At 38.3% G+C, this 17,412-nt stretch overlaps 1 protein-coding gene across 14 annotated transcripts in view; it reads right to left on the reverse strand.

Moving 5' to 3' along the window:
- Positions 1 to 12,769: 12,769 nt before the first annotated feature.
- LOC109149060 (protein TPR1-like) overlaps positions 12,770 to 17,412 on the reverse strand; it is a 33,671-nt gene continuing 29,028 nt past the window's right edge. For 12 of the 14 annotated variants that reach the window (XM_019296691.1, XM_019296689.1, XM_019296688.1 and 9 more), the window contains 9 exons: positions 16,852 to 17,009; positions 15,366 to 15,451; positions 15,094 to 15,204; positions 14,801 to 14,956; positions 14,578 to 14,703; positions 14,397 to 14,492; positions 13,719 to 13,904; positions 13,471 to 13,637; positions 12,784 to 13,335 (listed from right to left, as the gene is read on the reverse strand). In XM_019296691.1, the coding sequence (XP_019152236.1) occupies positions 12,936 to 13,335; positions 13,471 to 13,637; positions 13,719 to 13,904; positions 14,397 to 14,492; positions 14,578 to 14,703; positions 14,801 to 14,956; positions 15,094 to 15,204; positions 15,366 to 15,451; positions 16,852 to 17,009 (1,486 nt within the window). In that variant the 3' untranslated portion in view covers positions 12,784 to 12,935. Of the gene's footprint in view, positions 13,336 to 13,470; positions 13,638 to 13,718; positions 13,905 to 14,396; positions 14,493 to 14,577; positions 14,704 to 14,800; positions 14,957 to 15,093; positions 15,205 to 15,365; positions 15,452 to 16,851; positions 17,010 to 17,412 lie in introns of all 14 variants that reach the window. The other 2 variants (XM_019296695.1, XM_019296693.1) reach the window with 2 other exon arrangements.

Here is a 17,412-nt window from a genome sequence, read left to right on the forward strand (position 1 = left end):
ACGGTGAACAAACATATGACGCTTAATGAGGCCTATCTGAGTGCAGCAGATCTGTATCGAGTGCAATAGCTTCAAAGGGGGTCCATTGAATTTTCCAAGAAGAGAAGTGAAGGAAGTGGATCTCACAGTTTCAAGAGGCCAAGGCAAGATTTTAGAGCAAGACTCGCACCTCCTCAGTCTCAAGGATCGAGTCGAGCCGAAAGTGGGGAAAAAGGGAAACCTTTTGGATGTAGGAGATGTGGTAAGGAGCACATTGGGAAGGATTTCCAGGGTAACTTGCTCCATTGCTTCAAGTGCGGGGCAAGAGGTCATAAGGCTTTTGAGTGCCATCTCCAGTCTGACCAGGGAGCGTTGCCATCTAGCACCAGGCCCAGTGGACCCTCAGGAGGGAGTTCCAGTCGTGGCTCAGGCGGGACAAAGTCTTCCGGCAGAGTGTTTGTGATGAGCAGATCGCAGGTTGAGGCCGAAGGTTTAGTGGAGACTACAGGTATCCCTTCTTAAGCCTACCTTTTTACCTTGAGAGTGTACCCTTTTGTATGATTCCTGTACCTTTTGTGTGGTTATCCTTGTTACCTTTCTTGAGTGAGTATCCTTTACGGCTTGATTGTTCCTTTTGAGTCGTTATCTTTAGTTTTAATTCCGAGGTCTTATAGATACACGTATAATTAGGACCTCACCCTTCTTGTCACCTAAAGCCTAAATCGTTACCTTAAAGGTTTAGAAAGGCTAATTTTTAGGAACCCCTTTAGTATTTCAGCTTACGAAGTTAAAGAAAGTTTAATTTGTAACTAGTAAGTTTTAAACCTGGGTCTCTAAGTTTCTAAACCAACTCTTGAACCATCTAAACCAATTATGTTTCTTGAACTTTATCCCACTTAAATTCCTTTTAACCTTTTACTCTTAACCTACCCAAAAATCCCCAAATTAAAATCTTCTTTTCCCAAATTTTCTCCCAAAACCCTTAATTTCTTTCTCCTCCACCTGCAAGTACCAGCCGAACCCACCCCTACCCGTCGATCTCCTCTGCCCGTCGTGACCACCACCCGTCGCCGCTGCCACGCCGGAAACTGCCAACCGCCGTCGCCGCTCCTCCTCGCCGCCGCTTCGCCAGACAATTCAGGCAGAGAAAAAAGGAAAAGAAGGAGAAAAGGGGAAGAAAAAGAAAAAAGAAGAAAAGAAGAACAGGGAGAAGCGTTGGGTCTACTTCATCTTGGACATCTCAAATCATGCATAGAAGGTCAAAAACCGCGAGAAGAGTGGAATGGGTGGATGCCCATTACTCGGTTTTGGAAGGCAAAGTTTTTGATCCCGACTCTTTTTCAAGTTCTATGTTGGAATTGTTGAACTATCAAGGTTTGTTGGATGGGGGAGAAGATGTGACACCCCGTAAATTTAAATACTAATTGAGGATTAATTGAAGAATTAATCCAAGCTTTCTTTGCTAATTCATTTCTAAAAATCCTAAAATTTAATTGTCGAGGAACTAGAATTTGACTAGTTACTTAAATCTATTGAGTGTACCTTGTGCTTCATGAGTTGTGCCCTTGTCCCCTTGTCTTTCCAACCTTAGTAAGGGTAAAAGTGGTTTTTCACCCATGAATTAATGTTCAAGCTACCCTAAAAAGACATTTCATTTCATTCATTCATCATCCAAGCCTAAGTCTCAAAAACTCTAGCCTCTCTCTAAAATAACCTAGCTTATTCTTCAAGTAAGAAGGAGAACCTCCAAGCGTTGCAAGATCCTTCACCAAGATTCCTACTTTCTTCTTCTTGAGCATAGGAAAGGGTAAGGTTCTTAGCTTTTTGGTGTTTTTAGCCATCTTTTGGGTGTCTTTATCTAAAGTTAGAATCTTTTTTGTGTTTTGGCTTGTGTAAGAAGTTGGTGAGGAAGAAGACCTCTAAGAAAGGCTTATGAGGGGGAAAAGGAGAAGTTGTTAGGCTACAAAGGTAACCCATGCTATACAAAACCTATTTTCTTACCTAAATGATGATTATTGGCTTCTATTTGATGTTCTTGTTGTGATTTGTGAGATTTGATGCATGATCTTGTGATGATGCATGTTTAGAGCTTGTATTTAGGTTTCTTGACTGCCATTGCTTGGCTATTTCTTGGGTTTAAGTCATATCTTTGTTGTGTGTGAGATTTTGGGTGTTTTGGACTTGAACTTGACCTTGATGATGAATTTCCCCGAAGGGAAAATTGGTGTACACGTAGTGTACCCTGCGGGCGGAACGGCGGGCAGTGGCCTACCCGCCGCCCCACCCGCGTGAAACGTGGCTTGTGGTCATTGTACCCAGCGGGCAGGCCCACGGGTGGGGGCTTACCCGAGGCCCCACCCGCGGGGATCACATGAGATGGTTGCGGGGATCTGTTCCCCGTGACTCTTTTCTTCTTGGTGTTGATGTTTTGACCTCCCGTTGCTTGATTATTGGGCTATTTGTGAGTTTTCTTGATGTTTCGTATGTCTAGAACGACGTGTTAGGAATCCATGTTAGGATTTGGTGTCTTGAATCATGTTAAAGGTCCAACTTTGTGATTCGTTGGGCTAATATGAGTCTAGAAGGTTCGTTGGAACCATTTTGGTTTACCCGCTTGTTGAGCATGCTAATTTGATGTTGTTATGCTAGTATGTGTGGTTTGTTCCTTCTTATTGGGGTTGGCAACTTGTGTTGTCAATCATTTGATGTTGGATTGTATCCATTGTTGTTGTTGAGTATTGCTTCATGTCTTCATTGAAGTCTCTTGATTGATCCTTATGATGTGATCTTGTACAAGTCGTTGTACCCTTTGTTGATACTTGATTGGGCTATTGATGAGCCTCAATCTTCTTGATGATGATGATGATGACTGTGTGTTTGTGATTGAGATTGGTGGTAATATTATTGAGCTTTGCTCACGAGATCGGTGGTAATATTATGACTTTATAGTACCCTTGTGTACTTTGAGATCGGTGGTAATACGGTTCTGATTGGTGGTAAAGATTGGTGGGGGACGGCGGTCCCAAGGGAATAAGGTTGGACTCAGAAGTACAGGGTAGCACTAGGAGGTAAAGGTTGCAACTGGTATAAGGCCGGGGGTAGCCATAAGGTTGGAACCGGGCATAGGGTTGGAACTATGAAACGTGAAACATGAATGTGTCATTATGTGATTGTATGATTCCCTTGCTTAAGAGCATGTCTTGATGAACTCTACCTTGTGAATGGTTGGTTGCATCTTGTGTTGTATTGTCTATGATGTTTGTGGTCTTGTTGTTGTTGTGAGGTTGATGATCCTTGTCCTTATTGAGAGTGTGATGAGTCTTTGATGTTCACTTCCTTCCTTGGTTTTAAAATGATATATACTGTATTCCTCAATTTCAAATGGCTTTGATTATATCTATCTATACTATACTATTTAACGCGTATTGATGGGTTACCAACATTATTTGCTGACCGGTGTTATCCCTATGTTTTACAGGTCTTGAGTAGATGACGAGCGCGCTAGTCGTTGTGGTAGCTAGTGTAGTTCCCTCTTTAAGTTGCTTTGTTTTAGGCCTGTGAGCCTTGGTTAGACGTGGCCTGTGTGCCTTAGACAATATACTGTTTTTGATGAATTGTTGTAGACCTAGCCTGTGCACCCATGGTTTATGGGTGTGGCATAACGCCTTCCGGTTTTAAATAGCTTCCGCTTTTGTTTGCTTTGATGATTAGTTATTTATCGTTTAATATTAAGTTTTAAAAATGTTGGTAAAATCGAGGGTGTTACAGCAACCGCACCCCATACTCATGTAGCAAATTGTGAACCCGCATAATTTCAGCAGCGGAATTAGCAAAAGCCCGAAACTCAGCCTCCGTAGAGGACCGAGACATAGAACGTTGCTTAGAAGACTTCCAGTACGCAATATTCGGACCAAAATAGACAACATAAGACGTAGTTGAGCGGCCCCCATCACGAGTGCCACCCCCGTCTGAGTCCGAAAAGGCCACCAAGGAATGGGGCCGACCCCTGCGAAAATGCAAACCATGGTGTAACGTACCCTTTAAATAGCGGAGCACCCGTTTCACCGCTTGCCAGTGAAGCTCAGTCAGGGTGGACATAAATTGAGCCAGACGAATGACTGCAAAACAAATCTCTGGTCTGGTAATAGCCAAATACTACAACCGATCAATGTCTTGCCAAAACCTGGTAGCATCAAAGGCCGGTGACGTGGTGCACAAATCCATAGCAGTATTCATCGGCATCGATACCTCTTTCGCCCCCGTCATACCAAAATGTTCCAAAACGTCAACTACATACTGAGACTGCGACAAAAACAGACAACTGGTGGTAGGAACGACCTCAACACCCAAGAAGTGATGAAGCGGGCCAAAATCTTTAAGCGCAAACCGACGCGCAAGGCGACCCACAAACGCACTAATAAATGCTTCATTGTTGCCTGTCAGAATAATATCGTCTACGTACACTAAAATGTATACAATTACATCATTCGAGCAGTAAATAAAAAGTGAGGAATCAACTACGGATTTCTTGAACCAAGATACAATAAGGAACTTAGACAGCTCCAGGTACAAAGCCTGCGGGGCTTGTTTCAAACCATAAATCGCCTTCCGGAGCTTGCAAACATAACCCGGCACCTGTTGATCAACAAAACCAGCCGGCTGGTCCATATATACTTCCTCGAACAGGGTACCATTCAGAATGTTAGGAATAAAGTGTAATGGTTTTGATATGCCAAATATGTATTTGTAGATCCCCCAATTTTATTTCATAGGTCTAGTAGAGTCTTAGACCATGATCGGGAAATTATTTAAATTGGAAAAGAGAAAAACAGAGGAAGATGGATGAAAATAGAAGAAGAAGATATAAAGCCTAAAATCAAGAATTTGTCTGGAGAAAATGACAAATTGAAGAAGAAGATGAATGATACAATATTCACGTCGCTACTACTCAAAGAAGATATCCCAGAAGAATTTTCATGAAGAAAATTAGTATTGGAAGAATGCATGAAATTGACTTGGAGATCAAGCATCTATGGAAAGAAAGGAGTACATCAAATGTGATTGGGGATTTAATCAAAAGTTGTACGGACGAAGTGGATGATGCTTGATATGTTATGTGAAATGGCTCAAGTTCAAAACTCACCATCAACAATTTTACAAGGTAAAGTTTGAGAAGCCAAATTAAATTAATCTGATGGAGTTGGGCGCTAGTTTAAGCTTTGGGCGCCGATTACAAGTGGAAATTGGGAAGCAATTTCACTTCGGTGGCAATTGAGATGCAATTGCACTTGGGGAATTGGGAGCTAGTGAATTCAGAGCAAGTTTCACATGGGAATCAATGCACTTGGGGAATTGGGAGCTAGTGAATTCAGAGCAAGTTTCACATGGGAATCAATTCAAAGAATTGAAATTGGGAGCAAGTTGTGAATTCGGAGCAAGTTTCACATGGGAATCAATTCAAAGAATTGAAATTGGGAGCAAGTTTCACATGGGAATCAATTCAAAGAAGACATGGCGATTTGAAATTGGGAGCCAATTGAGGTTGTAGTATGGGATGCAATTCCAAAGTTGGGGACCGATTCAAAGAAGACATGGCGATTTGAAATTGGGAGCCAATTGAGGTTGTAGTTGGGAGCCAATTGAGGTTGTAGTATGGGATGCAATTCCAAAGTTGGGGACCGATTCAAAGAAGACATGGAGATCAAATTGAATTGAGATGAAATTCAATACTAGGAGAAGTCTGGGAGCCAATTTCAAAGTCAAAGTCAACAATTCAAATTGGGAAGCAAAGCACCAGGTCAAAGTCAATTGGGAGCCAATTACAATGGAGAGAAATTCAAATTGGGTGCCAATTACAAGCCAATTGAAATTAGGTGTCAATTACAAAGGAGAAATTCAAATTGGGATCCATCAAACGGCTAGCTTATCCTTTCTGATATCTTCGCAGAAGATAAGATAAGATCTCTGACAAAAAGATACAAGATTTCAAAAATGAGAGCGTCTCTTTCCAACGGACAGATTCTCATTACCAGCTATAAAATGATGAAGATATGAAGACTTGAAGAGGTGTGAAGAGCATAGAGCAGAAAATTCGAAACTCATCAAGAGGATCGAATAGAGCAATTAAGCTTGAAAGAGCATAGAGCAAAAATCTCATTTGGTACAGAGCATACCAAAAATCTTCAAGTGAGAAGTGAGAAAAGAAAAAGAACTCAGAGAGCTTCAAAAAAAAATATTCAGAGAGTTCTTAAACAGAGCAAAGCAGAGCAAAAATATCAAGTGCTTTACTTGATATATTCAAAGAGAGAAAACACTCAGAGCTATCAAGAGAAATCATTCCAGAGTGTTTATCTTCATCAAAGAGACCTGCGCATCATTGAAGATCATCTACAGAGTCTCAGAAGTTGGAAGCAAGACAACACTTGTTTTGGAGCAAAACAAGAGAAGGGAGGAAAGTAGCACGGAGCTGTGAAATCCTGGATTGTCACACAGAGCTGTGAGATCCGAAGCAGCAGTGTCGGAGGCACTGGGCGTGATTGGTGTGGGCTTGGTGATCAAAGCACCAGATCACGGGATACGTTTCTACCGGAGTGTGGAAGACGGGGGGAAAGTAACGCGGAGTCGTGAAATCCTGGGATAGTAGCGCGGCGACAGCAGTGTGGTGTCACTGGGCGTGATTAGTGCGGGCTTTGTGATCAAAGCACTAGATCACGGAAATTCATTGTATCTTGGAACCAAGAAGTGGTAGATATAGTGAATTGCTCTTGGAGATAAGAGCAAGTGGAGTAGGAGGATTACACCACCTCACGAACCACTATAATTGTCTTGTGTTCTTTACTGCTTTCTTTACTTACCGCTCTTTACATATTCGCTCTACACGAGATATACTGCTCACACAATCTCACACACACTTTATGTTTATTTATTTCCGCTGTGCACCATACTCTAACAATCTAGTTAAGAGTTTTGGTTTATCTCTAGCTTAGCAATTGTTGTGCTGTGCGAAAAAGTTTGAAAGTCTATTCACCTCCCCCCCCCCCCCCCCCCCTCTCTAGACTTTCACCTTACCTCTTTTGGGACCAACACAGAAAGGCGTTGTTCATGTCCAACTGTCGGAGCGGCCACCCCTACGACAAAGAGATAGTGAGAATAACGCGAATGCTCACAGGTTTTACCACCGGACTAAACGTCACGAAGTAGTCACGACCCAGCTCCTGCAAAAACCCCTTGCCCACCAATCGGGCCTTGAACCAGTCTATTGAACCATCCGACTTGCGTTTCACTCGGAAGACCCATTTGCAACCGTCCACATCCTGACAAGGTTGCGGCACTAAATCCCATGTTTCATTTTTTACCAACGCATTGAATTCATCAGTCATGGCAGCCTTCCATTGCTCATCCTTCAACGCCTGCGACACTGTTCGCCGCTCAACTGATGAGGCAATAAGATGGGCATTGGTCAGATTCACAAACTTATCATTGAAGTATTTGGGATTCTTTCATCGCTGACGTTGAGGCCGGGACACCATCGGTGGTCCTATTCCACGGTGGCCGCCGGTGGTTCCGAAACGGTAGCTGCAGGCTCCGAGGTGGTAGCCGCAGGCTCCGTAGTCGCTGTTTCTGAGGTGGCAGCTGCAAGTGTACCTGTAAGAGGAGGCACGGTGGAAGACATAGAGTCTCCAGGTGAGTGACACTGATTAGATACGGGAGCACATGAGCTGGCCGTGGACGAAGTATCTTCTGTACCGGAGGGAGACACTACAGGCAACGGAAAAGCAACAGTGGGTGGTCCTGAAATAGTAGACAAAACCGGCAGTGCTGGCAGATGTGTATTGTGTGTGGAAACTTCCTGCGACACCTGACTTAGCTTATGGAACGGAAACTTATCGTGTACAAACGAAACATGGCGCGAAACATATATACGACCAGTTGCCGGGTCAAGGCATTTGTAGGCCGACTGACTTAGAGAGTAACCCAGGAAGACACATGAGATAGACTTGGGGTTTAGTTTACCCGGAAAATATGGCTTTAGCCATGGAAAGCATAGACATCCGAAGGGTTGGATTTTGTTATAATTCGGCTCTTTCTAGAACAGTTTTTTATATGGTGAGGAGTTTTGTAGGATAGGAGTTGGCATACGGTTGATTAAATATACCGCTGTTTGAAAGGCATATGACCAATACGAGGATGGCATGGCCGCAAAGTGTAAGAGTGCCATACCACTTTCTTCAATATGTCTGTGGTGCCTCTCCGCAGAACCATTGTGTTCTGGGGTGTGGGGAGGCGAGGTAAAGTGTGAGATGCCCAAACTATTGAATGTTGGAATTAACTTAGTATATTCCCCGCCATTATCTGAAAAAACATAGATTATTCTGTACCCAAAATAGTTTTCGACCAGAACTTTAAATTGAACAAATATTCTATGAATGTCAGACTTAAGTTTCAAGGGAAATAACTAGACATACTTTGTGTAGTGATCTATAAAATTAATGTAATACTTGAAACCATCTACAGAAACTGTTGACGAACACCAAACATCAGTGCATATAAGTTCCAATGGTTTGGTACTATACATGGAGTTAAATGAAAATGACAATTTGTGACTTTTATTTATATGACAGGAAGTACACGAAAATGTTTCTAGCACACGCTGATCAAAAGGAACGTTATTACTTCTGAGAATTGACGATAGACCCTGTGGTTGGGATGACCATATTGATGATGCCACTTAGGAACTGAGGATGTGACATTGGCTTGACACTTCTGAGTAGGGATACTATAGACATCATTCACGACAGGACCTCGCACTAGAGGGTTGCCCGAAGCCCGATCCTTAACCAAAAAATAAGAGTAAAAAAATTCAACCGACACCGAGTCATAGTTTGGAAATAGACACCAAGTTCTTTTGTAAACTAGGAACACATAAGACATTTGAGAGAAGAAGGGGACGACTTGCAGAGGGAAGAGAGACAGAACCTGTATGTGAGATACTCAAGGACTTACCATCGCCCAGAACAATTTCGTCCGGACCTGTGTAGTCAGAAAATGATTGTAAAGGCATAGGATCTGTAACAGTATGGTGCGAGGCACCAGAGTCCATCAGCCATGATTTGGATGTCGCAGGACTAGTAGCAGTAGTGTGCACCGTAGGGGACTGATAGCCATTGTTCTGAGGGTCAACAACTATCACATTATTTTCTTTCAAGAACTTAGCCAGTTTGCGGCAGTATTTGGTGTCATGGCCGGGGTAGTCACAGCAGTTGCAATGCCGAGACGGACGGTTGCCGGTGTACCGTGTTTGATTGTGCCTGCCATTAGACATATTCGCTCCACCTCTACCGCGACGATTATTGGAATGAAAACTAGAGTCAGGTGTATCGTTGAATCGTCGTTGCGTTGCGTTGCGTTGCGTTGAAATGTATAATACTTTTAAAATATAATATAATATTTTTTATAAATTTATCAAAAAATATTATATTTTATTAAATATTATTATACATTTCAAGTAATCCTGCCTCTGTTGGTCCCGAAAGGGTGACGAGAAGTCTAGAGGGGGGGGGGGGGGGTGAATAGACTTCTCTTAACTTTTCAAACTTTCTTCAAAAACACACAGGGCAAATAACACTTTGTTAATTTCAACTCTAAGTAACAAGCATCAACAAGATAAACAACTTAGAGTGTGCAGCGGAATAGGTAGCGGTAAAGTGTTATGCTTATAAGTGCGGGGCTCAAAGAGATATTCTAAACATGCAAATCTGGACTTGGTCCATGGTTTGTTATCAAGCGACCAATCTTGTTCTGAGGGATATAATCTCCCAACCCCAATTCTCGGAATTCTACCCATATTCCTATGAGGTTTTGTTGCACTAGACTCGTTGGTTCTCTTGGGAGATACAAATTTTTGCCTTTTAAAAATTTGTTGCCTATCCGAGACATTAAATTTTTTATTCGGCTTTGCAACATTTTTCTTGGCATTTATTTGATTACCAACTCCTTGTCTCATTGTGCTATGCTGACTTTTCACAAATTTTACCACTGGGACTTTATTAATTAAAGTAGTAGTAGAATTAGTCAGTTTCACAGGGGTTTGAGAACATGATAGATCGTAGCCTAGTCCGGCTTTATCTCCAGCGGGTTTCTGCATGTTTACCATTTTATCCATTATTTTGGATGAATTTGTAAATGATGCAATTACTTCCCGAAGGTTATGTTCTCGAACCTCTCTAGCTTTGCACTCTTCTTGAAGTCGAGCATTTTCGGCTTTCAAATTACTCATTTCATTTAGAGCATTTTGCAATTTTTGTGACATTTCTTCCTTTTCAAGAATTAACGTATTATTGCGCTCTTTGATTTGAGTATGAGTGGCCATGACTTTTTGACAATCTTCCATAAGACTTTGAAATGATTCTTGAGTCTGGAAAGAAGTGTCAACTGAACTAAAAGAACTAAAAGAGCTAGAAGATACCTCTTCGTCGATTTCACGCGCCATATAGCATTCCTCATGTTCGGATGTCTTGCCCACTAGGCATAGTAACGCCGTATCTTCTTGTGATGAATCACTCTCGTCACTAGATGATTCTTCGGATTCACTTGCTTCTAACGGATCGCTTATTAGTGCCTTCCGTTTGCCCTTTTTGAATTTCTTCTCTTTGGATTTGTATTCCACTTGTGGAGAAGTATTCGAATTTTTGTCCGCCTTGGGGTGTGGACATTCGGCCATAAAATATCCAGGCTTTCTACAATTGTAACACACGTTTGTGTTATCTTCGACCGGTTCCCTTCTTGATCTTCTATTTTCTCGAAAGAAATTTCCTTGTGGTGATCCTTTGTTCTTTCCCATGAACTTCTTGAATTTCCTAACAAATAGATAAAATTGTTCGTCAGATAAAAAATCATTATTTCCTACTGACCTTGATGTTGAGGGTTGTTCGGCCATCAATGCGGATGTTCGTTCATCACGTTCTTCCTCGCAATTGGGTCCCTAAACTAACCAATTTCAAACAATTCTTTTAATTTGAAGGTTTCCAACAGGTCATCCTTCCAAATTAATTATTTTTTAAAAATAAATTTTTAAAATTAATTATTTAAATTTAAAAAAATAAAAAAATAAACAAAAAAAAAACAATACTGGCCGGAGACAACCTGTTTTTTTTTAAAAACAAAATTTAAAATTAATTATTTTTTAAAATTTATTTTTTAAACAAACAATTAATTTGAGAGGATGACCTGTTGGAAATCTTGAAATTGGAAGAATTGTTTGAAATTGGTTAGTTTAGGGACCCAATTGTTGGTTTTTTAGGTTCAGTGGCCTAATTGCATTATCATGTGCAGTTCGATGGCCTATTTGACCCTTATTCCAAAAAAAAAAAAAAAAAAAAAAAAAAAAACATTAAGGTAAATAGAAAGTTAACCAATTAATCTAAAAATAATAAGAATCGATCACATCCCGTATGAGTACATGTTTATTCTATAAACAAAGTAATTAAATATATAATAAACAAACTAATTAAATAACGGAGTCAACTAAAATTACAATAACAAGGCATTTGGTTGGATGGTATTTAGTTGTAATTGAATTGTAATTTAATGAAACTTCAATTACAGTGTTTGGTTGGAGGGAATTGCAATTCAATGTTTGGGAAAGGAAGAAATGGAAGAAATGGCAAAAATACATTTGTTGGTTGTTATTATTATTATTATTATTATTATTACACAATGACATTTTAGTCTTTATACCTCTTTTTCCTTCTCATTTCTAATAATTCTATTTAGAGTAAATACATAAAATGGTCTCTCGACTATAGCTAAATTCAAAAATTGGTCCTTGACTTTTAATTTTAACCAATTAAGTCCTTAACTTTGCAATTTTAACATGATTTGGTCCTCCGTCTATTTGACCGTTTGTTGACTGTGATTTTTGAGGATATATATGTAATTTCATGGTCCATCGTCGATTTTTTAAGGTTCCGGTTGTATTTTCAGACCGCACTGTTACATTTGGATCCACCGCCAAAAGCAATCTGCCAAATCATGTCGCCTTTCTTCATCCTCCCTTTGGATTCAATGTAGTTGAGTTCGTACCAGAGTGAAGAAGACAACGTGTTTCCGAACCGGTGCAACGTCATCCTGGAGGCCTCCATGTGCTCCGATGAGAGCTGCAGGTTCTTCTGGAGATCGTTGATGACGGCGCGGGCGCGGGCGTTAATGCAGAAGTGGTCGAAGGACTAAACCGTGTTAAAATTGCAAAGTTAAGGGCTTAATTAGTTTAAATTGAAAGTCGATGACCAATTTGTGAATTTAGCTATAGTTGAGGGACCATTTTGGGTATTTACTCTTCTATTTATCCCTATCAAACAATGTAATTTGAATTCCTACATTATTCTTTTCACATCGAATTACAATTATTTTTTTTTCTAATTTCTTCCTCCCAACCAAACACCCCTTAAATCATCCGAGTCCAACCTTGAAATTTCGTAGCAGCTTCGAGATGAGAACTCAGTCCCACCCCAGCATAAAGTGGATGGAATAATTGATGGTTTCTTCAAAAAAAGTAGATAATTATGTGGAGAGAGAATTAGCTCTCACATAATTACTCTATGAAAATTGAGTCCAAAGTGAAGGTTTCATTATTGAAAAATGAATAAGGGTCAAATAGGTCATTTAATTACACAACAAAGTGTAATTAGACTATTGAACTAACATTAATAATAATGAAACTGGGAAGGCCATATAAGTTTGGGGAGTGAAACAAATACAAATTCCAACATTAATGTTAGTTCAAAAACATACCTTCCAAAAACCAACGAGCAAAAACACTGTATACGTGCATATTAATAATCAAATACACACATTTCAAAATACACTCAGAAACAGTTTTTTATGTGTGCCAATGGAACCTCGAGCTACCAATGAGTTCAACATATTTTTATTTCAAATTTAATGGATTTAATTGGAACTCATAGTCGGACCTTGATTGGTCGAGCGCTGAACTCGGCCTTAGGGTTGTTGGGTTCACGTTCACCTTTTTCTGTTTCATCCGGTCTGTTTGTTCTGGACCCATCTGTCATATATCCATCAAAATTCATTTTTGATTTTCTAGTTTTAATTTGAATAATTCGAATGATGCCCACCCCAAATAATCCAAGACATATGGTTGCCAATGTGCCACGAAGAACCTGCCATACCAATCTACCATTTTTCTTCCCATTATCAACTGGGGAAGATACAGATACTTCCCAATTCCCCTGGGATTTTAATGGTTCTATGACTTTAATAGACCCATCTGTCAATCCAACTGCAAATTGGTTGGGTTCATGTGGATGTGCTGCAATCACAAGTGGATACACATCCTCGCTTCTACAATAATAATATAACATACACAAGTTAATCCACAAATTAACATTTCATTAAGGAAAAGAATAGTATTCTTGAACAAAAGTTGTGACACAAAGTATTTGCAGCCTGGAATTCCAGACCTGATAGTGTTCTTACCCGTTCTGAGATAAATAAGCAGATGGAACAATACGACATTTCAGTCTTAGGGTATCAGCATCAAGAACTCCAATGTTCCCATCAATAAATGATGCATAAATTAGTTGGCTGTTGCAGGAGTATGTAGCAGAAGAGATCCGCATAGAAGGGGAAACATGTGGGATGCACTGTAACAAGCATAATCCAAATTTAAACCCTATAGTCTTCATGAACATATTTCAAGATTTGAGAAAACATGTTTGTTTTACCTGGTGTATGAGTTCCATCTTGGATGCATCATATATTGCCAATTGCGTTTCATGTGTAACTAGTAAGTGGAGTTGGTCAGCATGAAACATCACATGTGTGTCACCTTCAGAGGGCACTTTACCACTAGGCAATTGGATGCGAACTGATCTTCTCTTTTTCCACAAATTAGTGTTCCACACACAAAGCTGAAAAAAAAAAAAGAACTTGCATGTAATCTACTAATAACCTTCACTGCTGGAAATTAGGGAATTTTCGACCACCTGAAAGTGATCTTAAATCAAGTCGAAAGCAAAAAGTAGTCGGAAATAGCAACAAAAATTTTTCCAAACACCAAAAGTGATCAAAACAAGACTTTTGACTTTATTTAAGATTACTTTCAGGTGGTCGGAAATTTCAGAATTTCCAGAGCAGTGCTTGACTTCTAGTTAATATTTTAATTTGATAAAAAAAATACATTTTGGAACGCACAAAGTGGATAACATAGAAAGCACAAATCTTTGGTCAATTTGGAACCTTTTTGAAGTTTATACAAAATATATAAATTTACAATAAAATAATTTGTTGCTATGTCCCTACATGATTAGTCATGGTATGTTTCACTATACTGTACTGTTAATTAAAGGGATCATGCCATACTTGTTTATCATTCCTTTTCTAATTGATCTATATATGCTTACCTGGGCATCAGCATCTCCTGAAACCAACATTTTAAGTTTGGTAGAGAATGCTAGACCAGTAATGGGTTTTAGATGTTCGTTAAGTTCAATCAATTCCTATAGATAAAATTAATTAAATCAATACATGTTAAATTATCATATATATAATGCAATAAGGTATGATATGTCATAGAGGACTTACCTCATTTACCCAACCATATATATATATGGATGATTTTTCCGTACCAATTGCAATAATATTGTTGTCATGAGGATCAAAAGCTAAGAAAGTTGATGCAGATGGCAACGTCGTGATTATTTTCAATACCTACATCACATGCATATACATTATAGAAATCACGCATATGGTCATTTATAAAGACAAATGTGATAATTATGAGTTAAACTTGTTTCGCTAGCCATACCTCACTTGTCATGATGTTAAACAATGCAACCTTTTTACCAACAGCTGACACAATATAAGAGTCATCATTCGAAAGGGCTATGCAAGGAGCTACTTCCTCTAGATTGACACTTGGCACATCATTAATCATAGAAGGACCACTGTTTGGTTTCCAATTCTGTGGAACAGAATTGACAATGGCCTTTAGAAACCACAGACTTTAGAGACTCATTTGCCAAACATTAATGCAAGACATTAACATAAATAGTATAGCAAAAAATTAAAAAAAAAAAATACTCTTAGTCTATTCACTACCTTTTTGCTTGGATTTTGTTCATTGTAGGACCATTTCCATAATTTTTGAATACTATCTGAGCGGAGTCTCAAGATGCCAACACCAGAATTTGTATAAAGAAGTCCGGAAACCTTAACAAAATTCATTTTAACATCAAGTGTTGAAATTCAGCGAGAATTAATTACCTTATACATACACCTTATTTATTAGTTAAAGCACCATAACCACCATTGTCTATCAGTAAGAGAGATGAACAACAAGAAAAATGATAAAGAGAAAAAGGGTCAAAAACCTTAGCGTCAGAGCACTCTGGCATGGAAACCACTTGACATTGAACTTGATCTATAATTTTTGTCAATTCCCACAGTTTGGTTCTATCTGGACTTAGCAATTGTCACCAAAATTGATCAACAAGACATGAAATTGCACACAAAAATAAGGAGTTAATCTTTAAAATGACTCAATATATTTGCATGAACCCATTATATTTAATATTATTTAAAAAATATATTATTTACTCTAGTTAAGATTTATGAATGATATGGTATATATATATATATATATATATATATATATATATATATATATATATATATATATATATATATATATATATATATATATATATATATATATATATATATATATATATATATATAACTGGGTTCTGGTGCGGGTGGGTACCTCAGGTGCGGTTGTGCGATTTAATCCGAGCCATTCATCTCGTTTAAATCAATGTCCAAGATTACCAAAATTAAATTAAAAAACGCGGTGACATTTTGGTAATTTTTGTATCTCGGTAAATTTGATGTGTTTGGGTTTGGACGTAATGTGCTTGGGATTTGTGCTTAAGGTGCGTGGAATTTTTGCTTAATGTGCGTGGGGTGTGTGCTTAATGTGCGTGGGGTTAGTGATTAATGTCAGTAGTTGTTGAAACTTAAAGTGTGTGAGTTAATACTTAAAGTGCATCAGTTAAATGCTTAATGTGCGTGAAGTTTGTGCTTAATCTGCGTGAATTTTATGCTTAATGTGCGTGAGTTTGTGCTTAATATGAGCCATTTTAAAATTGAAGTGCGTCGGTTTTGTGTTTAGTGTGCTTTGTTCTGTGCTTAAGGTGCGTGGTTTGTGTACTTAATGTGAGTGATTTGTGTTCTTAAGGTGCTTTGTTTGTATGCTTAACGTGCGTGGTGATTTGTATACCTAAGATACGTCATGTTAATATTGAAGATGCGTCCAACCGCACAACTGCACGGGAAGCTTTTACCGCACCTGAGCCCTTATATATATATATATATATATATATATATATATATATATATATATATATATATATATATATATATATATATATATATATTTAATATCATATGAGAACACCTGTTTATGTGAGAACGTGATAACAAATCGTGTGCATCCATCTAATATTTTTAATGGTCTAGATTAGATTAAGTGTGTTTGCACACATTTAATGCGCGTCCGCACACACTTAATCTAATCTATACCATTAAAAAAATATTAGTTGGATGCACATGACGTGTTTTCATGTTCTCACTTAAGCACATGTTCTCACTAGAACCCTACCCTATATATATATATATATATATATATATATATATATATATATATATATATATATAATACACAGCTAGTATGTTATGCGTTAAAATATTTTGTAAAAGTTACGGAGTATTACTTATTGATATTTACAAGAATATTTTTGTCTTTTTGTTATTAGATGAGTGTTCATATAAAATATTAAAACTTATAAGAGTACCTACCATTTAGAATTTCAATATCAATAAGGGGAGATATTCCCCACTCTCCTTCAGATTCCAGTGGTTCAATGACTTTAATAGACCCATTTGTCAATCCAATTGCAAGTTGGTTGGGTTCCTGTGGATGCGCTGCAATCACAACTGCATACACTACACGCTTGCTTTTGCGGTAATATAACACAGACAAGTTAACATTTCATCAAGAAAAATAATATCGTTCATCGAAACACAGGAATAAATTATTATATTCTAGGCCAGATCAACATCATCATGGGAAAAAATTGTAATTTATGCCCCTCTATAATATGTCAATTATCAATGTCATCCTTGAATTATTAGTAGTGCAAATGTTGCCCCCTAAATTTTCAAAATGATACATATAGTGCCCTTGCGTAGTGTAAATGTTGCCTCTCAATTTTCAAAACGGTACATATATGGGTAATATATATATATATATATATATATATATATATATATATATATATATATATATATATATATATATATATATATATATATATATATATATATATATATTTATTTATTTATTTATTTATTTATTTA

This window comes from Ipomoea nil, unplaced genomic scaffold (assembly GCF_001879475.1).
Source record: "Ipomoea nil cultivar Tokyo-kokei standard unplaced genomic scaffold, Asagao_1.1 scaffold2149, whole genome shotgun sequence".
Taxonomy (NCBI): domain Eukaryota; kingdom Viridiplantae; phylum Streptophyta; class Magnoliopsida; order Solanales; family Convolvulaceae; genus Ipomoea; species Ipomoea nil.